Genomic DNA, 23,662 nt, shown 5'->3' with positions numbered 1-23,662 from the left:
ATCTGTGGAGAGGCAACACTGCTCACAGTCAGAATGCTTGTTTTTCTAGGTATTTTTGAGCTGTGAAACCATCTGCAATTGAATAAATGTATGGGAGAGCTGTTTAATGTCAGCAGCATATCCATAGAAGCAAGCAGGTGATGGACCCTCTACAAGAAAAGTTACACATTGCACCTTTAAGAATTTCCAGTTTCATTCCATTGACATGAAGGGAAGAAAACGTTCATTTAGGGAACTTTCAAATTATACAAACACAAGCATAATTAAGCATACTTACTATGCATAGTTCCCATGGCATCCATTACAGATACACTGATATATTGCACTACCAAGCAGTACTTGCTAAAAGCCCTACTTTGTATTCAAAATAGTTGGCTCAAACAAATCTTACATTGCTTAAACTGAAAGTAATAAAAAATGCAGTTGCTGTGTGGTATTACAGCTGTGTACATTTGTGTTGCAGAGATACCCCGTGGTGATGGCAACTTACCTGGGTATTATCGGGCGCGTGCTGTTACAGAATTCCAGTTTCTTCTCCTCGTTCCTCACACAGATGGCCTCTGAGAGCAGCCAAGAGGTGAATCTGCATGTGCCCTTCTCTTGTGCCAACTCAGCACCATCACAATGTCTTTATACCCCCCGGAAACCATAACCCAAACTGCCTGTTAAAACGAATTACACAGAACAAGGCTAAAAGTAATGACCCAAAGAATTGATAATTGTAACTTTTTCAGTCCATGGCCAACTCACATCAAAAAGAATGTCTGTTTTTGTCAGGCCTAGGGTAGAATTAGTTTGGCCTTTTGTTATAGTTTTCATTATTAAAACACTGAGAAATTAAATTTTGACTGTGTTACCGTAAGTACACAGGCCCAATTCTTTACAGTGAAGGTCAGTTTGTCACATCCCAGATATAAAGTTTGGTTTTCAATGTCAGGGCTAATCACAGCTCATCCTCCTGTTGCCGTGTGCAGAGGTGAGTGGAGTAGTCAAATACTGTACTCAAGTTAGAGTAACATTATATTTCAAAACAATATTACACAGTGCAACGTAGTTGTGAAATTAATAACAAAAAGTATTTGGGGAAACTACTAATCAAGTCATAACATTCGATTTTCAATTTGAAATTAATGTAAATTGAAGAACAAATAATAAACATAATCTAGTATTTTCAAAGGACAGACCATAAAAATAACAGTAATGTACCTTTTAATTAATTATTTAATTATTTATTTATATGCATATGCATTTATATAGTGCTTTTTAATACATCCAAAGCTCTTTACAGTGCCCTTGTAGCCACAGCTGCCCTGGGGCAGACTGAAGGAATTGAGGCTGCCAGTCTGTGGCAGTCCCCTACCACCACTCACACGCTCATACCACATACATATTAGTGTGGCTGAAGTGCCTTGCCTAGGGCCACAACAACATTTTTTTGTCACTGGTGCCCCACTGTAGCACCTGGAATTCCCAGCAGTCTCCATTGCAAGAACTGACCAGGCTCAGCCGTGCTTAGCTTCTGACATCTGCTGAGATCAGGCTTTGACAAGCCGGTATGGCTCTCTGTACAGTATATATGGCTAAATTAGAATAGTTTTTGTGGATCATTCTACCTTATGGTTTGGTTTCAGTATTATTGTTTATGGTCTATATTTACTTCAGCAATATATCACATTCAGAATGAGTTATCGTGACAGGTCTCTTAGTGAGTATATGAAACTGAGTACTAACCAGCTTGTGTTGTGTCTCAGATGGAGCAGTTACTGGGCAGTCTGATCGAGATGTGGGTGGACCGCATGGACAGCATCACTCAGCCTGAGCGCAGGAAGCTGTCCTCACTGGCCCTGCTCTCCCTTCTGCCGTCTGACAACGGGTGAGACCCCCATCACTCATTTATGTGCGCTGTTATGCAGAGAGGCTGAGCAGTGGAGAGCTCACACTTGTCTGCGTGACTGAAAAGAGGCTTCACCAAGAGGAAAGTAACAAGTCAAATCTGACAAAACTGTTGAATTATTCATCCCACCACTGTTGATCCTTTTAGGCTTCTGCGTGTGGAACAGAGCTGTCTGTGATTTTTACTAGATTGGTACTAAAGACGGGCTTCCAACTGCCACAAGTTTTTAATTTCACTGAAGTTGTTTTCGTCAAGTAGTGGAAAAAAAACCCAAAACATGAAAGTGAAAGGCCTGTTTGAACACACCATATAAAGAATTCATGAAGTATCAAAACAGATTTGAGCAAGATAGTCGAGAGGTTTAAACAGCAGCTCATAGGACTCAAAATTACTCAAAATGTTGTGAGTTCGATTCCAGCTTTGGGAATTTGGTGATTTTTACTGTCTTATGAACAGTTTGCAGAGGTTTAAAATAGAACCGATATATCGGCTGGCCGATATTATCCCAAAATTTATATCGCTGATATGCTGCTGATTGGGCCGATATTTCACGTGGGCATGTTATACCTCGTTATAAAGCTTAGACTCTCATTTAATCCAATTTACAGACAGATAAATGTCCTAATATGTGGCTCCGCAAGTATTTATCTGCGGAGTCATTTGTCTGTGTCCGTACTGTCCCTGAACTGAGTGACGTCACTTCACTCGCGTGTTTGTTTACACCAGCAGCCGTGCGCAACACTGAGATTATTTTCTTTTTCGGACAATCGGTTTGAGTCTGGATTAAAAGGACATTTATTAGTGCAGACTTGTGATGTGAGGAGGAGCCTGTGTGAGCGGTGAGTGTTGGAAATACATCGACTTTGAAGCTAGTTTAGGTTTTGTTAGCGATTAGCTGCTGTAGCTCCCGCACATAAACAGCGCTGTTTTTCTATTGGTCATTGTAAAGTGACTACATTGGCCGTTATTTTGTTACTGAACCTGCATTGATATGTAAATGAGCTGTGAATAGACTGTGAATGATCCACATTTATGCATATAATTAACTACCGCGGTGCGCAGCATTTACGGCTAAAGGCTAATAGCGATAGTTTACTAGCTAGGAGTTATGTTTCGGTCGCGATCGAAGCGGCTCTTAGAGCGAACAACGGGAGCCTGCTTCTTATTGGGAGCGTGTTTTCTCTTTTTTCTCACTTTTCTCTTCATGCCGCATGTAGACCCGTAGTTTGACAGCAGCAGCGGCTAAAAAGAAACTTTCAGAAATCTGCGTGTGCATAGGATAAAAAAGTGCTATTTGGCTGCAGTTCAGCATAAAATGAATAAACCAGGACTAATCTTGGGCTCCAGTGCAGGAGAGAGATAGAAACCGAGTCCCGACACTCAGTTGGTTCAGTTTGGTTTAGTCTGGTTGCAACAAAACAATTCAAGAGTCGCTTGGGAGCCGAAAGAGACAGCTGCTTTAGTGAGCCGAGCCAAAAGAGCCAGTTCTCCAAAAAACAAAACAAAAACTGGAATACCCATCACTAGCAGCTAGAATGATGCAAAAATGACCATTAGGCAATCTACTGTATGTAAATATGATGTAAAGAGTCAAAATAACAATAAATGTTGCCTAAATAAACCAATTTAGAATCCACTAGAGCCAAACCTAAGTTTTTTAATCAATTCAAGATTTACAGTGAATTTTTACATCACTAAATATATCAGTGATTATATCGGCTATCGGCAGCCCCAACTCCATTATATCGTTTCATATCGCCAAACAAAATCCATATCGGTCGGGCTCTAGTTTAAAACACCTTTATAATTTATTCCTAGTGTCCTAATTCACCACAAAAAGTTAGAACCTCTTTTCACAACTTTAAGAGGCCAGCGGAAAGAGTCTTTTCCATCACGCTAATGCCGGTGAGCACAGCAGTCTCAGTTTGATCCTTTTACAAAATATCTGTACTGAGGCAGAGCAAATTCTGCCCAACTACAGGGAAGTAAATCCAGTAGAGCTACTTTAAGCCTGTTTTATTTGTTTGCTTGCTTGTTCAGGGTACATTTTGCTCTTGTGACAAATATGGAGCTCAACAGTGTCCGCCCACCACTTGGCTCTGGAAGTAAATTTCCCATTCATTTTTCCCATAGATCTTCAGCTTTATTTAAAATCTATTGTTGAAAGTTTTTACATATTAAATTTTAGATTTTGAAAGTATTTTTTGGGCTGAAAACAACCACTTTATTATTATTTGGTAAATAGCCGGTTAGATTTATGTCATGCTGTTGAGCTCCACAGCCCTGCACTATTGTCTGATCTCTGTTCTAATGTTGTTTCCTCATCACAAACAAACCTGGAGTTGTGTTTTGTTTCATTCACACATGTTTAACACATAAACCCAGCATATTTAGACTGAGTTCTTCTCTCAAACTGAAAACACTCTGTTCCACCTTGTGATGTCACATGGCAATACAGGAAGTGCTCCACTGTGTCTTTGAATAAAATTTTACTAGAAATCATTAGGATGATTTCAAGCCTGTATTCAAGAATGTGTGGCTTTGTCTACTTCCATCGTGACCACTTTGTTTACTGTTGTAGTAACACAAAAGGGACCCAGTCATGGCTTCACAGCTCTTCGCTGATTGGTCGGTGCACGGTCTACAACTTCCATGGTTCTTGCAAACCATCTAGTATATTCCAATTCCTGACCTAGCCGCTGGAGAGAAATGAAATTGAGTGGAAGCACTAGGTGTCTCCAGCCTGGCTAGAATGGCACGACTAGATGATTTCAACCCTGGAATTGCCAATCTCTGAAGTAAAGGAGCTGTTAATTTGCAAACTACCACTACATGACATCACAAGGTGGAACAGAGCATTTTGAGCTTTAGAGATGTAAACCAGTTAATAAGCTTCATGTATGAATGAAACAAAAACACTCCAGCTATGATTTGGATGAAGTAACAACATTCTAACATAGGCTTAAATCTCACAGTTTTGTGTTGTATAGGACCTTTAAGTAATAAGAAAGGAATTATGTATGTGTACGCCAAGAAGAAACAAAAAGTTCTTCATGCAAACGTGCAAAAAGTGTAAGCACACTTAACACTGAATTTGAGTGAAACTTCTTCTAAACTAGTTCAAAGCCCGGGCTGTTCAAGTGAATCTTAACTTTCCCCGTGATGGCCGATCATACTGTATAGTGACGGTTGTCTTCATCGAGATTGTATGCTCTGAGGTTTGATACACAGATCTGGTAATTATCGCGTGGACAACCATGAAATGCTTTGTTACGCCCCCAACTGCGGTCAGGCATCAGAGATTGAAAATGACAGCCTTGGCTTGTTCGGCTCTGCATGACAAATCAGTTTATTTTTTTAATTGCCATGGAGATAGAAGCTTTGTCTTGTTTGCTGCGGACCATGAGACTAAGGTACTAGTCCTGTTTATTAGTCAATTACTTATTATTTAAAGGGCTCATATTATGCTGTTTTCTGATCTATGTTAGAATGTTGTTTTCACATCAAAAACAGACCTGGAGTTGTGTTTTGTTTCATTCACTCATGTTCAACACTCAAACCCTGCAGATTTAAGACAAGTTCTTTTCACAGTCTATCCCCACCTTGTGATGTCATGTGGTAATACAGGAAGTGCTTCACTGTGTTTTTAAACTTCATACACCTTCACTTGAATCATTTGGATAATTTCAGAAATAGAATTGCCTATCTCTACTGATCAAAAGGTGAAGAAAGTAGTTGTTAACTTTGGAGATGTAGACAGACTAATAATACATGGTTACTCAAACCTGAGTGAAATGAAACAAAACACAACCAAAGGTATGTTTTTGATTATGAACATGTCTTAAAGCTCACAAGAGTCAATTATGCATAATAAATAAGATTATAAACATTCATAAGAGCCACAGAAGTGAAGAGATTGCACTGAGTTTGCATCTTTTTAGTAACTGGACAGTTTATAGATGCTGCACCTGATTTTGTTCTCTAGAATTGGATCACCTCAAAACATCTGGGATCTTTGAGAAGGACTGTCAGCTCATGATGGGCTTTTAAAGCTCTCAGGTCAGGAAGTTAATCCAAGTTCCAGTCAACTACAAAATGGTGTACTTCTGGGTACGAAGGGAGCATGCTTGTCCAATCTATTATTGATGTAACAATAACCGAAATATTGTGATATCATATTGTCAAAGTTCTCACAATAATATCATGGACCATCACAATATATCGAATTACAAGTCTCTTTGCTTAAATTAAGAGTTATGGTGCAGAAATAGCTGAAAAAAGACAGAGGGAACTACACAGACCACGATCCTTTGCTCCATGTCAGTGCAGATTACATGAAGAAATAACAGTTCTAAGCATTTTTAAGTCTTAGTTCTTTGGATTAAGTCTTGTCAAGGTATTTTAAGAGGAAAAAGTAGCATATTAACAGTTTTGTTAGCCTCCACAAAATATCGCAATAAATACAGTGAAATGTATATTGTAAAAATCGATTATGGATATTGTTGTATCCCTAATCGTGAGCCTCCCCACGATATTGTGAGCTTTCTTACGATATTGCAATAAATATCGTACCGTGAGGTTCATACTGTGACGATATCGTATCGTGAGACTTGGATATCGTTACACCCCTACAATCTACATACTAGGTTCTTCATCTCAATCAGCTATTCTGGTATAACTGAAAACATAAAGCACAAATCATTCATTTTGAGTGATATTATTTCTAGAGGTTAACTTTCGACAGTGTGTACCTATGAGGCACTATACTTTCAATACATCATTTTGTGTTGGTTTTCATTTTGGTTAGTAAAACTTTTCGCAAATGCCAAAGAACAAAAATTTAAATTCAGGGAACAACAAGAAGATTTAATCATAAAATGTTACCTGGTTAGAATTACTTAAAGGTGCATTGTGTAACTTTTCTGGTGCAGGGTCCGTCAAATGCTTTTCTCAGTGGAGATGCCTAGTATTGCTTTATCTGGGATGTTTCACAGTATGGCATTAAACCTTTCTATTATCATGGAGACCAAATCAGACCAAGTTACAGGTCAGATCTGTGGAGCGACAACACCGCTCACCGTCAGAATGCCTGTTTTTCTAGGTATTTTTGAGCTATAAAACCACACCACCTATAACTGTATAAATGTAAGGTAGAGCTGTTTAATGTCATATTGTGGAACATTCTAAGCAGAGAGTTTCCATACATGAAAGAAGCAGAGGGACCCCCAACCAAAAAGTTACAGAATTCACATGTAAATCAGAAGAGAGAAGATCTTGTCACTTCCATACATTGTCAACTTATTGAATCCACAGGTGGTAATGTACCAGTCCTTTTGTCAGTGACTTGCCTCTTGTGTGGATTAAAAGTGAACTTTGTCTAAAAAGTTCCTCCATGAATCAAACATCTCACCTTAAGTTTAGCATGCAGCTCTACAGGGGTATTAAGTCTGCCTGAGTCATCACAATCTCCCATCAGCTTATTTGGGCTCATCGCTGACACCTTACTTTTTTAACACTACTAGAACTCTGAAGGAAAGCCAATACACAGCCCCAGGACCTCTACTCTCTACCACCTCTACTGTTAACTCTGATGTTGCTTTTATTCAAGCTGCATCTCCTTTTGCAAACGCAGGATCTTGGAGCATCTGTTAATTAGACTGACAACAGAAGTTTACTGCACCGGAATCACACAAAGCTCTTGATTGAACTAGACAGGCTTCACACTATAGTTCACCATTATAGCTAATGAATATGTTTGTCTTTATATAAATACATCTCCTAGTACTTATTTCTGCATAAATAGTTGCATGGACTCCTGTCTGTTTATCGCCTTGAGTACAGTTTTGGTCAGATACATAGAGATTTGTAATCATTTTGAGAGCTTTTACCACACCTCCTTTTTGTTTAGTTGACCAAGAATTTCATTAGTTGACTTACAGCCCTGCAATCTAGATATTGGTCAGGTTATGTTTTTAATATGTTATACTGTTAGACTAGTAAGTAAAGGAATTACCGTATTTATTGGCCTATAAGTTGCTCTGGACAATAAGTCGCACTTTTTGGAGGAAATGTATTTTATAAAATCAGAGCCCAGGAACCAACATTTCATCTTGAAAGGCAAGTTATAGTGATAACAACAGAACAGAGAACAACAGGCTGAATAGGCGTCTGGTATGTTAACGTAACATGTGAACAGTTATTCAGATAACTATAACATAAACAACAGAACATAAGTTTACTAAACTCTCGATCTCACTCCAAATCACTAAATCCGATGAATTCTTCATTCTCGGTATCACTTCTGAGTAACTTCATGACCTCTGGAGGTAAATGGAGCGCCGTTGGCTCTTCTGTGTAGCATCAGACTCAGCATCAGTTCCAGTTAGAATTATTTCGGCCTTTCTGAAACCCAATAGGATGGTTTCAGTTGTCACTGAAGTCTGTGCTTTGTCAATCCATCCAGTGACTTCCAGGATAGCTGCATGGCGCATCCTTCCAGCTGCCGTGAAGCTGTGTTCTCCATCCCCGCTTTACATCAGTCCCTCACAAGTTTCTTGCTCACTCCAAACTTTCTTTCTGCTGCTCGATTACCATTTTCAACTGCATATTTCACTACTTGCAGCAGGACAATGTCTCTTTCTGCAGGAGACATGCACAGTAGAGAACAAAGTGACAGTGGTACAGTAGTAATAGGAGTAGCAGATACTGGCACGCAAGCCTAGAGCGCCCTCTCACGGCTGTCACTGTGAACATTTTAATATATATGTCGCCCCGCAGAAGTATGTTGCAGGACAACCCAAAACGTGAAAAAAAGTTCAACTTATAGTCCAAAAAATACAGTAAGTTTTTTCTTTGCATTTGTGGACCCATCTCCAAGTCTAACCCTATTCTCTCTGAAGCATTTAACCCATGTTGCATGCTTTGGGTTAATGGGGTAAATCGTAGCACCCAAAGAAAACCTACTCAAACCTGGAATCGAACCTGCAAACCACTCCCCCATATCAGCCTTAAGGTTCATTATACCTAACAATCTTTTTTTCCTTAGCTGTTGTTTCTTGCATCTCATTTACTTCCATAATAACCCTCAACTGTGAGCAATTAGAATGGCAAACTCACACCCAATAAAAAGTAATCACCGGAGAGGAGTTGTGCATGGTAGAATTAGAATTGACAGACATTTTAAAAAGCCGATAAAGGGCCTTCTTTAATCTGATGCCTGCACGCCGCTGTTGCCATGGCTGCCAATTTTGAGACTATCATGAGGAAATTGGGGGCAGAGGTGCTCACTGATGTGTTTGCACTTCCAGCTTATTACAGGTGAAATGTGGTCCAGCCAAAGAGGTAGTTAAAGAAAATTGCGAAAAGTCGATATGAAAGTCAGAACTGTTGCATTTATTGAGCTATAACATATACTATATCATAAGGGCTTCTATGGACAACCTTGAAAAGCAATTGGCCCATTTTTATACCCCCATAGAAAACGTCAAGCACATGAGTAACATACCTGACTTGCCATAGAACTTGTAAGTAGGGCCAGTGGTGGAAGAAGTACTCAGTTTTGTTACTTGAGTAAAAGTACAGAAGCTGGAGCAAAAAAAAACAAGTATCACATGACAAATCTACTTAAAATCTACTTTAATCTAGTCATTACTGATGTTTCCATTGCTAAAAAATAAAGTAATTCCTTCTGTCAGTAGCGGCGACTCTCCATATATCAGAATAGTAGTGTGGCGTACTGCTGTAATTTACTTGTCTCCCTTGTGATAAATAGGTTTAATCTATAGTGTGGAACATTCTAGACAAAGCGAGCAGATAGCGGACCCTCTTCTACAAAAGTTCTGCAGTGCACCTTTAAGTTAAAAGTATTAAAGCACCCGTTTAAAAATGTACTAAAAGTGTAAAAAGTAAGTAAAAGTATTTGAGATCCGATAAAGCTTCAAATGCAGCGATTTTAATAAAGATTTTGGCTGTTTTGTTTAACAGAAACAACTGAATTGATTTTTTTCCCCAGCTGTTATATATTATTTGTATATTTTTCTTTCTTCAAACTATAAATGTGTTAAAAAAAAAAAAAAAAAAAAACTGCTTAGCTTTTTCGACAGGTTTCAGACAATAATATTAAATGTTTTTACTTTTCAGCCCTGTTAAAAAATGTAGGAAGCACAGACACCTGCTCTTAAATGTAGTGAAAAAGTAAAAAATATCCAGTTTAAATTCTGATTATGTAAGGTATAAATACTTAAAATGTATACTTAAAGGTGCACTGTGTAACTTTTCTGATGAATGGTATGTCATCTATTTTTTCCATGGGGATATTATCACTTTACCTGGAATATTGCACAATAAAAGCTGGATGTTACAGGCAATATAATCATCCCAAGCAAAGAAATTACATCTCCATGGAGACAACCAGTTATCGGGCCCTCTCCCAGAAAAATTACACAATACACCTTTTATTGCAGTACTTTACTATTCTTACTTCATTACGTTTCACCACTGAGTAGGACTGATCGAGTTTACTATCTAATTCTTATTCTGACAAGCAATGCAGTGCCTCACAATCGCCCTATTAGGATAAATAAATTGAAGTGAATTAGATTAACTCTCTATTTTGGATTGTGAGTGCACATTTTAAACACACAAGAAGCTTTAATATAAGAATAATGACATTTTAACTAATACATTTATACAAGATTCACACACTATTGAGGTTTTTGAGGTATACAACACTTTTTTTACTCTTTTGTTTGTTGGGAAAGTAACTTTACTTGAAAAATTTAACCCTTCGGAAACCGAGTCTCTTCAAGGAGCTGTACCTGATTTTTACTGTCTTAAAACTTGAAAAACAAAAGTAGTTCATTTTAAAGGGTTTACAATGGTCCAAAGTTACGCTTCACTGACCTTATATATTCCGATCATTCTATTTATTCACCTCAATGCGTTTCTAAGCACTGTTCCTGCTTCTCTTTTGCTCAGATATATGAAAACAAACAACAATAACAACAACAACAAAAAAATGGGTACACTGCCAAGCTAAATAAACTCCTTTTTAGTACATACAAAGAATTTAAATGGTGTTATGAAACTGAGGGCATGCCAGTATGAGTGATTTAGAAGGGGAAAAACATCATTCTGGTTTAGTATACCACTGAACAATATTAAAACATTAGCCATTGAAAATGCTTAGAAATACAAACTCAATCTCTGAAAAAGATACAAAACAATATTACGCAATTTTCTGATCTATGTTATAATGTTGTTACCTAATCCTGGAACAACACAAAAACCCTACATATTTAGGCTGAACCCTTCTTTCAAACAGAAAACACTACTTCTACTTTGTGATGTCCTGTTGAAATACAGAAAAGTGCTCCACTCTGTTTTTAAGCTCCATACATTCAGCTCTGGAATTACCAATTTCTACTGAATTTAAAGGCCAAAGTTAGCTGTTAACTTGAGAACTACCGCTTTATGACAACACAAGGTGCAACAGAGCATTTTGAGCTTTGAAGATGGAGACAGACTTTGACTGCGTTCAGACTGCAGCCTGAAGTGACCCAAATCCGATTTTTTGGACCCTATGTGACCTGTATCTGATCTTTTAATGACAGTCTGAACGACACAGATCCGATTTTTTCAAATGTGACCCAGGACACTTGGGTATGTGCTCCTGAAACCGATACATATCCGATCTTTTGACATGCGACTTCAGTCTGAACGGCCAAATCGCATTCATCCGACCTACACGTTATCAGCAAGCCACAAACGTCACTATTCTGCCCTGAAGTAGGCAAACATTTTTAATGAACTCCGTGTCACTGAAGCGAAGCACATCAGCACTCACCGCTCTTGGCTACGTCTGCGCATCCACATGTTCCTTTCAACAGACGTCACTGCCGCTGTCCTACAAAATGCCACGGCCAAAACCTCGTCCTTCTCCTTCTCAATCTCCTCCTTAAAACAAGTAAGTTGTCCATGTTCTGGCTCCGGTACAAGAGGAACTTTAAAATTGCCAGGTGCTCAATGCTCGCTTTGGACGACTTCCGTAAACACAGAGCATGCTCGCTGTGGTTGACGTCATCGTGTCCTCCAGTGCAGATGTGGGACACTTTCGGGCCGTTTAATGTTCACACTGGCGTTCACATACAAGTCGCATTTAATTGGAAATGTAAACGACCTCGCAAAAACATCGGATTTCACAAAAAAATCGGAATTGAGCATTAAGCCCTGCAGTCTGAACGTAGCCTAATAATGAAGAGTTACTCAAACATATATGAATTAAACAAAACACAATTGCAGGTATGTTTTTGATGAGGCAACAACATTATGACATGACTTAAAATTCACAAGTATCAGTTTTGTGTAATATATGACCTTTAAAACTGCAGCTATTGAACAAGCTCTGAATCTCTGGAAAAGCATACAAAAGATTATGAAACAACAACAAAATGAACTAAGTTAAACCAGCCTAAAATTGATGAGACAAAAAGTGGCACGTTGCCTTTAGTCTGCCTCAAAATCTTGTGTTCTTGTGTTCAGGAGCAGATTCAAACCTCCAGTCTAGTCCTCATGGCTTTCCGAAGTTTATTTTTGACTTGATCTGAGAAGCTGTGAAGAGTCATCTGTCATTATGAACCTGACAACGATGAAAAATGATCAAAAGTGACAAAAATAAAATTAGAATTGAACTTGAAAAACTGACCCTCCTGAGGGTGCAATAAAATCTGTGAGAGTAGGTCTATCCGCTGGTCCCTGTGGTCAAATCTCCTTTAGTCTCTGCAAAGGTTCCCAGCGAAAGTTTGCCATGTGAGCATCTGTCAAGTACTGATTTATTATTTTTCCTTTTTTTTGTCATTTTTCTCAACTTCATGCTCGCTGAACTTTGCGTAACATTGCCGGGGGTCAGCCTAGGCGAGGACTTGATCTGACAGCCAGCCTTTGATGCGTCAGTGCTCCCAGTTACACACACACACACACACAAACATGTTTTTATAACACATTGGCTTTGTATTCACTGCTTTCTATTCCTATCGACAAGGGGAAAGCCACTCTTCAGCGCTCTTTCAAATGATGACTCAAATAATTTATCAATGAGTGCTGACAGTCTCCAGAGACTATCTCAAGGTCTCCCAAGGTTTTTCAAAACAATGAATAAAATACAAAACCGCATTTCGTTAATGGATTTTCTCTGATTTCATCACTTGCAATTTGAGGTTTTTCAGGTTGTTGTAATAAAGGGTTGATGTTATAAAGTTGTTACTTTATCAAAAAGATATCTGGAGTTGCAAAATGCTCTATTTCACCTTGTGATGTTTATGAAGTGGTAGTATTCAAGTTAACGGCTGTCTTTTTTATTACATTTTGTTCAGTAAAAAGTGGCAGTTTCAAAGCTGAAATAATCCAAATGATTCTAGTGACGGTGTATGGAGTTTGAAAACACGTTGGAGCATCTGTTTTACCACATGACATCACAAGCTGGAACAAAGCATTTTCTGTTTGAGAGAAGAACTCAGCCTCAGTATGAAGGGTTTGTGTGTTAAACATGTGTGAATGGAACAAAACACCTGTCCAGGTATGTTTGTGATGAGACAACATTACAACAGAGATCAGAAAATAGGAAGCTTTAATATACTGTCTCAGACTCAAAGTTAAAGTACACTTTATTGTCCCCATAAGGAAATTAGTCCTCTGCATTTGAGCCATCCCTCAATGCTTCTGGGACAACCTGTCAGGAGGAGGGGACTTCTCTTTGTCATCTGGTTGCTTCCTTAATGCAAGATGACTGAGTAAACAAAGCAATAATCCGCAAATTATAGGTCCTGCACCCAATTTTAAATTACAAGTGAGGAACATGTTGCAGAATAAACTTTTAGACCCGCCCACTTAGTCTCGTCCTCCTCCCCAAGGTCAAACCATGACAGAGAAACAATGAACCGGGATAGTTACAGGCTGTTGTTTCCACATCCAACAATGTGTCTGACTGGACTAAAATGAGTGTCCTTGGCATTGTTCTTGTCTGACAAAAAATCTGTGTTAAAATGCCACTTTTGTTATGTGTCTAATTTATTCCTTCAAATATCTGCTTTTACAATACACTTTATGACAAAAGGGCATTTTCCTGAACTAGAAGAAATAAAAGTAAAGTACAGGGCCTTTAAAACTGTCTGTGTGCTACAAATTTCACCAATATTATTACTTACCCCTCCAATGTACTACAAAGTTGAAGCCACCTTTTATTTAAAATTTCATAAACTTGCCCATCTGTTTCCCCAGATATGAGGTAAACATGTTCAAATCAAATATGGCATTTTCTGATAAGAATTTTAATGCTGATTTATTACAAAAAACATTGTACATGACTCTCTTATTTGGGTTGCCAAACGCCTCTCTGATCTGAATCCTCACTATCTCAACCCTCAGCATCTGCAGCCAATCATTAAAGCTTCTATATTATGCAAAACTGACTCTTGTGAGGTTTAAGCCATGTTATAATGTTGTAACCTCTTCAAAAACAAACCTGGAGTTGTGTTTTGTTTCATTCACACATGTTTGAGTAGCACTTTATTCTTAGTCTGTCTACATCTCCAAAGCTAAAAATGCTCTGTTCCATGTTGTGATGTCATCCAGTGGTAGTTTTCAAGTTAACAGCTACCTTTTACCTTTTGTTCAGTAGACATTCACATTTCCATGGCTTAAATTATCCAAATCATTCTAGTAAAGGTGTATGGAGTTTAAAAACACAGTGGAGCACTTCCGGTATTACCACAAGGTGGAACAGAGTTTTTTTTTTTTTTTGAGAGAAGAACTAAGTATGCAGGGATCGTGTGTTAAACGTGTAAATGAAACAAACCACAACTCCAGATACGTTTGTGATGAGGAAACAACTATCAAACAAAACAGAAAACGTACACCAAAGTTCTTGTAGGGGTGCAAGGAACAATTTAAAAGTAAAAACATGCATAGCACACTCAGACGGCCGATGTCCAAAAGCTTTTTTTTTTTTTAATAAAGTACATTTCGGCAAAAAGCCTTCATCAGATATTTTTTCTTGTTTTGGCCCACAGTACCTATAACAAAATGGTTGCCAGCCCAGGTGCTCATATCCCCACCAACAAATAGGAGGTCCCAACATTATAACATAGATCAGAAGATAACATAATATTGACTCTTTAATCAGTGCTAGTGCAGCCTCTGCAGCTCAGTGAGTGAATTCTGGAGGTTTAAAGCTTTAACATGGGGCTTTCAGTTGTGATTTTTTTTTCTTCTTTTAACAGTAATCTTTACATACTTTAATTTAAAGATGTCATCTATTTGAGCTTTTGCCTGTTGACTTTTTACCATGCCATTTCTTTACTTGTTTACGCTTCGGGCTTAACAAAGATTGCCAAAAAATTAGTGTATAGTATCTCCCTTTATGTCCCCTGTGCGTTTAAGTTTTACAATGATTCCAGTGACAATATGCTATGAATTGATAACTCCGTTTTACTGAAATGTGTAAAAAAAAAAAAAATCCTGTCTATGTAATTCCGAGCAGTCGTAAAAATGTCACGAGCCGAGGAGGAAATATTGCTGGTGAGAATTCTGTGAGTGGAACATGGTGGACTTGTGTTGGTTCTGGTGATGAATGGCACTTAGAGCTTTTTGCTGTGGACGGCCATGTGTTTCATTTGACAGGCACTTTATCAAAGTGACTGCTCCAGGTTTGTCCAACACAAACCGGTGCTTTTCTGAGGCACGTGCTCGTATGGTTCAGCAGCTGCGCAGCTCCCTGGGCACATTTGCAAAGGGGAACACAACTGTTTATAAATTTAAGAGTTATTGGATTTTTTTGGGTAGCTCTACTTTTTTGAGTCGATTTTAAAACATGTACTTTTTATGATACAAAAAAATTCAAACTTCATTTTGGAAGGAATAAGCCTAAAAATACAGAATTCAATGACGTTTAAAAAAAAATCCACACAAAATACTATTTTACGTTATCATGTGGTGTCGTTTAGGAATGGTCAAATTCTGTCACCTGCTCTAATTGGCCAGAACTAATCAGAACAGAATTAAAACAACTTAATTATGTAAATGTAGTGCAAAAGACTAAAATATTAAGTGCTACTAAATTGTAAAAGATAAATATATACTATATTCTATATACATTTTACTTAAAGGTGCACTGTAGAACATTTCATTCAGGCGGTCCATCACCTGCTTGTCTCCATGGAGATTTTATTGCTTTGCCCAGAATGTTCCACAGTATGCCATTAAACTTATCTATCATACATTTATTCAATTACAAATGTTTTTATTGCTCATAAATACCATGAAAAACATCAGCGAGATCCATTCTCCACAGATCTCACCCATAACATGACCTGGCAGTGTCACTTACTTGTCTCCATTGAGATATACAGTCGTCCCTCACTATAACGCAGTTCACCTTTCACGGCCTCACTGTTTTGCATGCTTTTTTTTAAACAGTGTTTTCCTCCCTCTGCGTCCTGATTGGCTAAGGGACTGTAGACCATTGTCAATCAGTCTCCCCCGTGCCGTGTCTCCAGTACAGTACAGAATGTGTTCAGCTTGACAAGTTTACATAAATGTTCAATCACTAGCAGTGTGATTCAGTGCTGTATGTTTGCAAGTTTTCTCCTGCGGTCGCACCCAAAAGGCAGAGAAAGATGCTAACCATTGCACAAAAAGTTGGACTTCTGGACACGCTGAAAGAAGGTAGAAGTTACACGGCTGTAGGGCGCCATTACGGAATAAATCAATCTTCGTTCGTTACATAAAGAAGGAGGAACATAACATAAGGACGACAGCAGATATAAGTTTTAAGAAGGATGCAAAAAGGGTTGTAACTGTCATGTCTGAGGGAAGTGTATAAAGTGTGTGGTGAGGGGTTTTACAGCCTTAAAACGTATATAATAATAAAGCTGACAACTTTGCGGATTTTGCCTATTGTGGGTTATTTTTAGATTGTAACCCCCGCGATAAACGAGGGGCCACTGTATATGTTTAAATACTGTGGAACATTCCAGGCAAACGGTAAAGCATCTCGTTGAAGATAATCAGATGGCCGACCCTCCACCACAAACGTTACACCTTGCACTATTAAGTACAAATTTGGCAACACAACTTGTACTTGTAATTGAGTGCATTTTTAACCATGTAACTATACCTCATGACCTTTTCTGTGTTTGTGTGTTGCAGAGTGGTACAAGACAAGTTCTGTGGCATCATCAACATCACAGTGGAGGCGCTGCACGACGTCATGACGGAGGACCCAGACACAGGGACCTATAAAGAGTAAGAACTACTCAGGTTTTTCTCTTCACATAACTTAGACTTAGACAAACTTTATTGATCTGCAAGGGAAAACAGTTGGACGCAGTAGCTCTCACATCAAAATATATTACTGTAACAAGAAAAAAACTCATAGAAGATGCACACATTTTACAGTAAGATTGAGAGGTAATAGCTACAATATACCCTCCTAGTACTGGTTTAAGATTGCAGCACAAATTCACTGCTGTACCTAGAATATAGCTGTCGTAAACACAGCAGACTTTATACTGAGAGCCCTTTTCACTTTTAGTTTTAGTTGGAGGATGTGGCAACCCAAAGTACGAAGTTCGGTCTAGTTTTTGATTGGATAATTTGCTTGAGAGCCAAAACTCTTATTACTAACAAAACTTTTACATAATACATTATAATTACATTGATGTCTTAAAATTGTTATTTGATTGGAACAGAGAATGATGGGAAATTCTTATTACATTTAATGGTAGATTATCATAATTTATCTTGCTTTTTTTTATTGTGAACCAAAAAGGGTTTGACTGAAGATGGTACTTAAATTCATTAGCATAATTAGCCTGGAGACATTTCATTTCAAAGTTAACCTTATTTTTTACTCTTTACTTATTGTACTTTTCCAGACACCCTAAAATGGCCTTGTTGCATCCAAATGGTCATTAAAGCCGAAATAAAGTAACTGTTCAGCCTGTAATCCATGTCGGTTACATAAGCCTTACTACAGTTCACAATCAATTTGAGATAGACTAATGTATGGGCCGATATTTGTCCTTTTGGTGTCTCAGCTATCAGCCTTAAATTTCCAGCAGAGGTCGATATTTAGTTTGACCCTAAAAGCAGCCTAAATATGCCTGCTTTGTTTGAACACTTACACCACCAGTCAAAAGTTTTAGAACACCCTCATTTTTCCAGTTATTTATTCCAATTCAAGTTGTGCAAGTCCAATGAAGAGCTTGAAATGGTACAAAGGTAAGAACTGAACAACTAGAGGTAAAAAAAAAAAAAAAAAGATAACAAAACACAAGTCCAAGCTTTGCCAAAACTACCTCAAGAAAAGAGAACAAGACGGTAAAGCTTGAAAACATAGTGTTCAGCAGAGTCTCCAGACGTAAACCCCATTGAGCTGGTTTTGGGATGAACTGGACAGAAGAGTGAAATCCAATCAACCTACAAGTGCCACACATTTATGGGAACTTCTGCAACAGCCTTGGGAAGAACTTTCTGAAGAATATTTGATTTCTATTGTAAAATGAATGAGCCACGAGTGTGTTCAGCTGTTATATCTGCCAAAGGTGGACACTTTCATGAAGCAAAAGTTTAGAATATATTTTGGTCAACAGTAAACAGAAAAAAAAAATTAAAAATAAAAAATGGAAATAGTGTGATGTTCTAAAACTTTTGACCAGTGTATGTCCAAAGAGGGTACTGCAAAAATGTGACTACTCTAGACTCTATACAGTTTGTAGTAAAAGAAGGTTGTGTACTAAATAAATATTTGATAATTTTGGAAAAACAATACCTAAATCGACTCCCAGAAATCAGCAGAGGTCACCAGCCATCGACTCCACTGGATTCTAAACAATCGGTATTGACACTGACTATGAAAAATGCCTATCTGTCCATTTCTACAAGTAATAATTCAACTCAGCATACAATATATCTATGGTGAAGATGCATAGTGTTTTTCTTCTATTGTAATTTTGATGGGCATAGGAGCTCCTGACTATTGACATTTCTTGGTTTATCACATTGAATAGTAACGCTGGAACTTACTGCATTTCACAAATTAAAAAAGAAAAGATTTTTTTTTTATCAGAAGGAGAGGGTGTATTTAAACATACATGAAAGAAACAACTAAGTAATTCATGTGTTTTTGCATTTGTTTCACATCTTACCAAGGTTAGGGGCTCCAAAAGTGTAATTAACATAATATGAAATCTTTATGAAGTAAATCTTTTAATGAAATCGAAACATGCATCTTGGCTAAAATCCTCCAGCTATTGTAATCCAGACCAAGCCAAGCTCAAGATCTGAAGATGGATCCCTGGGCACGGCACCGTGGCACTGCTCCTGACAGGTTGCCCCATTGGCATTGAAGGATGGGTCAAATGCAGTGGACAAATTTCCCTACGGGGACATTAAATTGGACTTTAAACCTTGGCTCTGTGGCTTTAAATCTCAGGTAGGAGGGGAGGAGGGGGCTGTGTTGTCCTCCTTACACCCCTGTCCCTCCAGGCTGAGCTGCTCCTCTCCTCTGAAGATCTGTCACTCTCCACAGATGCTTGTCCGTCTGCTTTAAAGGGCCCTGTCATGGAGACCTGATCTGACAGGCCCAGGCAGCTGCTAACGTGTGCGATTGTTATTCCCCCCTGCTGTGCTTCATATCCAGCCTAAATATTTATGAGTTAGATCCTCTGTCTTATTATCGAAAGTGACAGCAGAGGATAATGCCATCACAGTGGATCTCAGGCAAAATTATAGTCTTTTCATTTGAATTTTTTGCCATCGCATTGTTCCCTCTATTGCCTCTGTCCCGACAATGTTTAACTTGATGCGTTTTGGCAGGGAAAGCCTTTTACTAGTAATTGAATAACAAAGAATGACATTGATAGCAACTGTTTAAAGGGCCTATATTACACTATTTTCTGAGCTGTGTTTTAATTTTGATTCCTTTTCAAAATCATACCTGGAATTGTGTTTTGTTTCAGCCTCAATAATTGCAATACCATTAATTAACATGTATTACAAGAAAAGCTCTGCTGTGGATTATTTCTCTTATTTCAAACAACAGGTGGTGTTTTATGCCACTGAATTTCACTTGTGGAGCCACAGGAAATAAGTGACTGCTCTGGTACACATAATATTCTTATTCTTGGTATTTTCACCACTTAAAAGTAATATATTCTTGTGACCTACCTTTCCAGTGAACATACGCCTATTGAAAACCATATTCATTTCTTGCAATAAGTAAGGGGTGACAAGGACACACAAAATATATACTCCCAAAGGTTGTGGTGAATGTAGATGAGCTCATTTGAACAGTGTAGTGGAGTGCCAGAGGGTTAAGCCTTTATATCTGTGTGTGTTCTCCGCCTTTTTATGAAATCGTCCTCCAACTGTGCACTTTAATGTGCGCTTAATATGGGACTGAATGATGTTTTGCTTGCAGCTGCATGCTGATGAGCCACTTGGAGGAGCCCAAGCTGAGCGATGATGAGGAGCCACCGACGGAGCAGGACAAGAGGAAGAAACTGGTGAGATACAATACACACACAGCACACAGCTAATTTCAGGCACACAACACTACACAAGCTGCTTAGACACGATGCATAGCTTTGCTGGTGTTTATGAGTCCGCTTTCTGTGTGGTCTTTTATTAATTAGCGAGACCACTCTCCAGTGCAGCGCTAAATTGACTTGTAACAAAGGTTTCATGGGTAGTCATCTCGGTGTATGCAAGGACACAACCCAAACTCACTCAAACTCACTCACTTTACATCTCTCTGAGCTAGGGATGTACCAATCCAGCATCTTCTGTTTCAATACTGATGTCGATACTTTATCTGCTAATACACAACATCAACTGATACTACTGCTGAGACTGAAAACATGTTTAATTTCCTCCAAACACAAACAGTGTATGGTAAAAATCATCCAAATGTGTTTTGTAACTATTATTTATCATTTAAAATATTACAGAGCAGCTATTACGGAGTGTTTTAGACAAACATTTGCAAGTATATCATTACACCAATTTATAGAACAAAATGGGATATCGATATCAATCAATACCAATATCTAGTCCATCAAACATTTCAATACTGGCGTTGATATCCAATACCAGTATTGTATCGATGTATCCATACTCTGAGCACAGATTGTCTTTGCCTTTTTTATCCCTGAAAGCCAAACATACAAAGTTCAAGGTTTTTGAACAGGTCCGCACATTTCCTCTTTTTATAGATCACAAACTCGAAAGTAATATACATAACATTTCTGTATATACGAACGCTGTATAAATTATATTTATATAAGACCTCAGGACCCTTATCTAAGACGTTTCCCCAATTATGCAGACTGAACTATGATTGACTAAGGGATATGAAAACTAAATGTCATTATTAAGAACATTGTGCACCTCTACAAACTTTAATAAGATGTAATTCAAAGGTAGGTTAAGGTCTTTTCTTTCTCGAATTTAAAGTTTGAGTTTGCTATAGGAAAGCCATTTTCTTTCCTCGATTTTACACCCACATCTTCACTAAATAGGAAACCAGGTAAGTTGTCTCCTGTTTCTTGTTGAGTAGATTCTTTACAACAGCAAATCGAAATGTTTTCCATTGGTTTAGGGCATCTGACATTTGTGATGTTTAAAGCCAGTTAAGCTACTCAGACAAATTAAAAGCAAGCCCAGACAACAATTGGTGAATACAGAGTTAAAAGACACTACAAATTAACAATCACAGGACAAGCTTTGAGGAAAAAAAGCAACCTTCCATATATACATACAACGTCGAAAAAGTATACTTAACATTTTGTAATTTGGTGCCGTTGCTTCTTAGTTTAGCTTCTTGGTTTTCAGGTGAATGAAACAGTGTTATAAATAATTAAAATCACTCACTTGACCAACCATTCAAACAGCAATTTCCCAGTTAGAAGTCCAAACATAGTTAATATTTTTCCAATTAAATAAACTCAAATCAAGTGCAAATAACTTTCTGTGGCATCACCAGGAAAGTTCTGTAATGCATCTTTAACTAGCTTTATGTAATCTGTAGCCACTTACATTAGTTTATAATTAGAAGCATATTTAATCCGCTCAGGTTATAATAGATTGTATATTTTGTCTATATCTTTGAACTCTGTGTCAGTCACTAAAATAGCCATACAATTTCAAATCAATTTCACATGATAAGTCTGGTTTCATCAATGCAGTGTTTCCCAAAACCTTTTTTTCTGGGGACCCATATTTTAAAAGTCACAAACCTTCACGACCCAAGTCAGTAGACATTATTCATATGTCACAAAATAAAGTTGACTGAGTGATTGTGTCTCTCTAAACAATTAGTATTACTCAAGTTTTAAACAATGAAAAACAGTCAATGAATCAACAATAAGAGGTATCCATAAATATTTGGACATTAAATGGAGCCCTGTATATTGAAGACCTACATGCAGATCGTGACAAGGCGACCCCCCCCCCCAAAAAAAAATCTCTTGTGACCCAGTCTTTGGGAAACACTGCATTAATAGAATTTTATGACCAAAAAAAATATTCTGTGGATTATTTGAAAAACATACACTACCAGTCAAAAGTTTGGCTACACTCGTTCAATTAAAAAAAATAAAAATAAAAAATTACTTACACATTTCTACACACAAAATATATCAGGTATATGAAGCAAGATAGATGAAAATATTTAGTAAAGAAAAAAAAACAAACGATGGCTACTTTGAGGATTTGGATTTGATTAACTCCAAAAAATATATATAAATAAAACATCTTGACATTCTGTTACTTGGAGCGTTTGGTTCCTTATTGGTTCTCAGGTGAATAAAGCAATCTTATAAATAATTAAAATCACTCACTTAACCAACCGTTCTAACAGCAATTTCCCAGTTAGACGTCCAAACACTGTCAGAGGATGGTAATAGTTTTTCAAATTAAATAAAGTCAAATCAAGTGCAAATTCCTTTCTGTGGCGAGCTCTGGGGCGGCAGAATAGACCTCACACACACGCACACACTCATATACACACATATACACATGCGCGCACACAAACACTCATATACGCACACATACACAAATGCGCACACACAAACACAGTATTAGAGCATGTTTTCTCTCTACCAGTGCAGTCGTGATGTGTGCAGTCGCCCTGAGACAGCTCCAAGCAGAACATGCATCCTATCGACCCGTATTCAACTACAAAACTAAACTTGGTCTCAACCGTTTTCTGCAAAGATGATACCACTTAAGCTCAAGGCTTGTCGGTCTGTATGTTGTTAGCTCTTAGGCATGGATAGAATGCTGATTAGATGTCAAGTTGCACACTCTACACAGCTGGGGCTATAGGGAGGTGCAGGGTAAAAAACACAAAATTTCTCTCTTTCATGGTAAAAACTACTTGTCAAAGAAAACTAGCCAAAGTGTTTCTCAAAAAATAACTTAGATGCGCCAAGGGTGTGTGGTTTACACTGTGCAAATCCAATATCTACAAACCACAATCTTCAAGCACATTCAGGTCTGTCTATGCATCCCCATCCACTCATAAACAAAAACAAAAATACAACATAAAAGTCCAAAGCTCTGAACAGAAACAACTCCCAAACATATGACAAAGTTATGAAATTTTAACTTCAGGAAACTTATAAAATAAAATACTAGTGAAGGAAAGAAAAATGCAAGCTAATTAGAAATGAACAAAAGTAACAGACTAAACTTAATTTGGGGAGATTATAA

The 23,662-nt window shown here is 37.9% G+C and overlaps 1 protein-coding gene across 2 annotated transcripts in view; it reads left to right on the top strand.

Annotated features, from left to right (window-relative positions):
• Window positions 1-23,662, top strand: part of ipo11 (importin 11) — a 280,362-nt gene that overhangs the window by 166,260 nt on the left and 90,440 nt on the right. For both annotated transcript variants that reach the window (XM_055161532.1, XM_020932323.2), the window contains exons 26-29: window positions 464-577; window positions 1,752-1,873; window positions 17,096-17,191; window positions 20,370-20,454. In XM_055161532.1, coding sequence (XP_055017507.1) covers window positions 464-577; window positions 1,752-1,873; window positions 17,096-17,191; window positions 20,370-20,454 — 417 coding nt within the window. The remainder of the gene's footprint in view (window positions 1-463; window positions 578-1,751; window positions 1,874-17,095; window positions 17,192-20,369; window positions 20,455-23,662) is intronic.

The sequence above is a fragment of the Boleophthalmus pectinirostris genome, unplaced genomic scaffold (genome assembly GCF_026225935.1).
Source record: "Boleophthalmus pectinirostris isolate CB_2022bp ecotype Guang Dong unplaced genomic scaffold, ASM2622593v1 HiC_scaffold_4, whole genome shotgun sequence".
NCBI classification, from domain to species: Eukaryota; Metazoa; Chordata; class Actinopteri; order Gobiiformes; family Gobiidae; genus Boleophthalmus; species Boleophthalmus pectinirostris.
The sequence above is the reverse complement of the archived record's forward strand: the minus strand, read 5'-3'. Positions and strand labels throughout refer to the sequence as shown.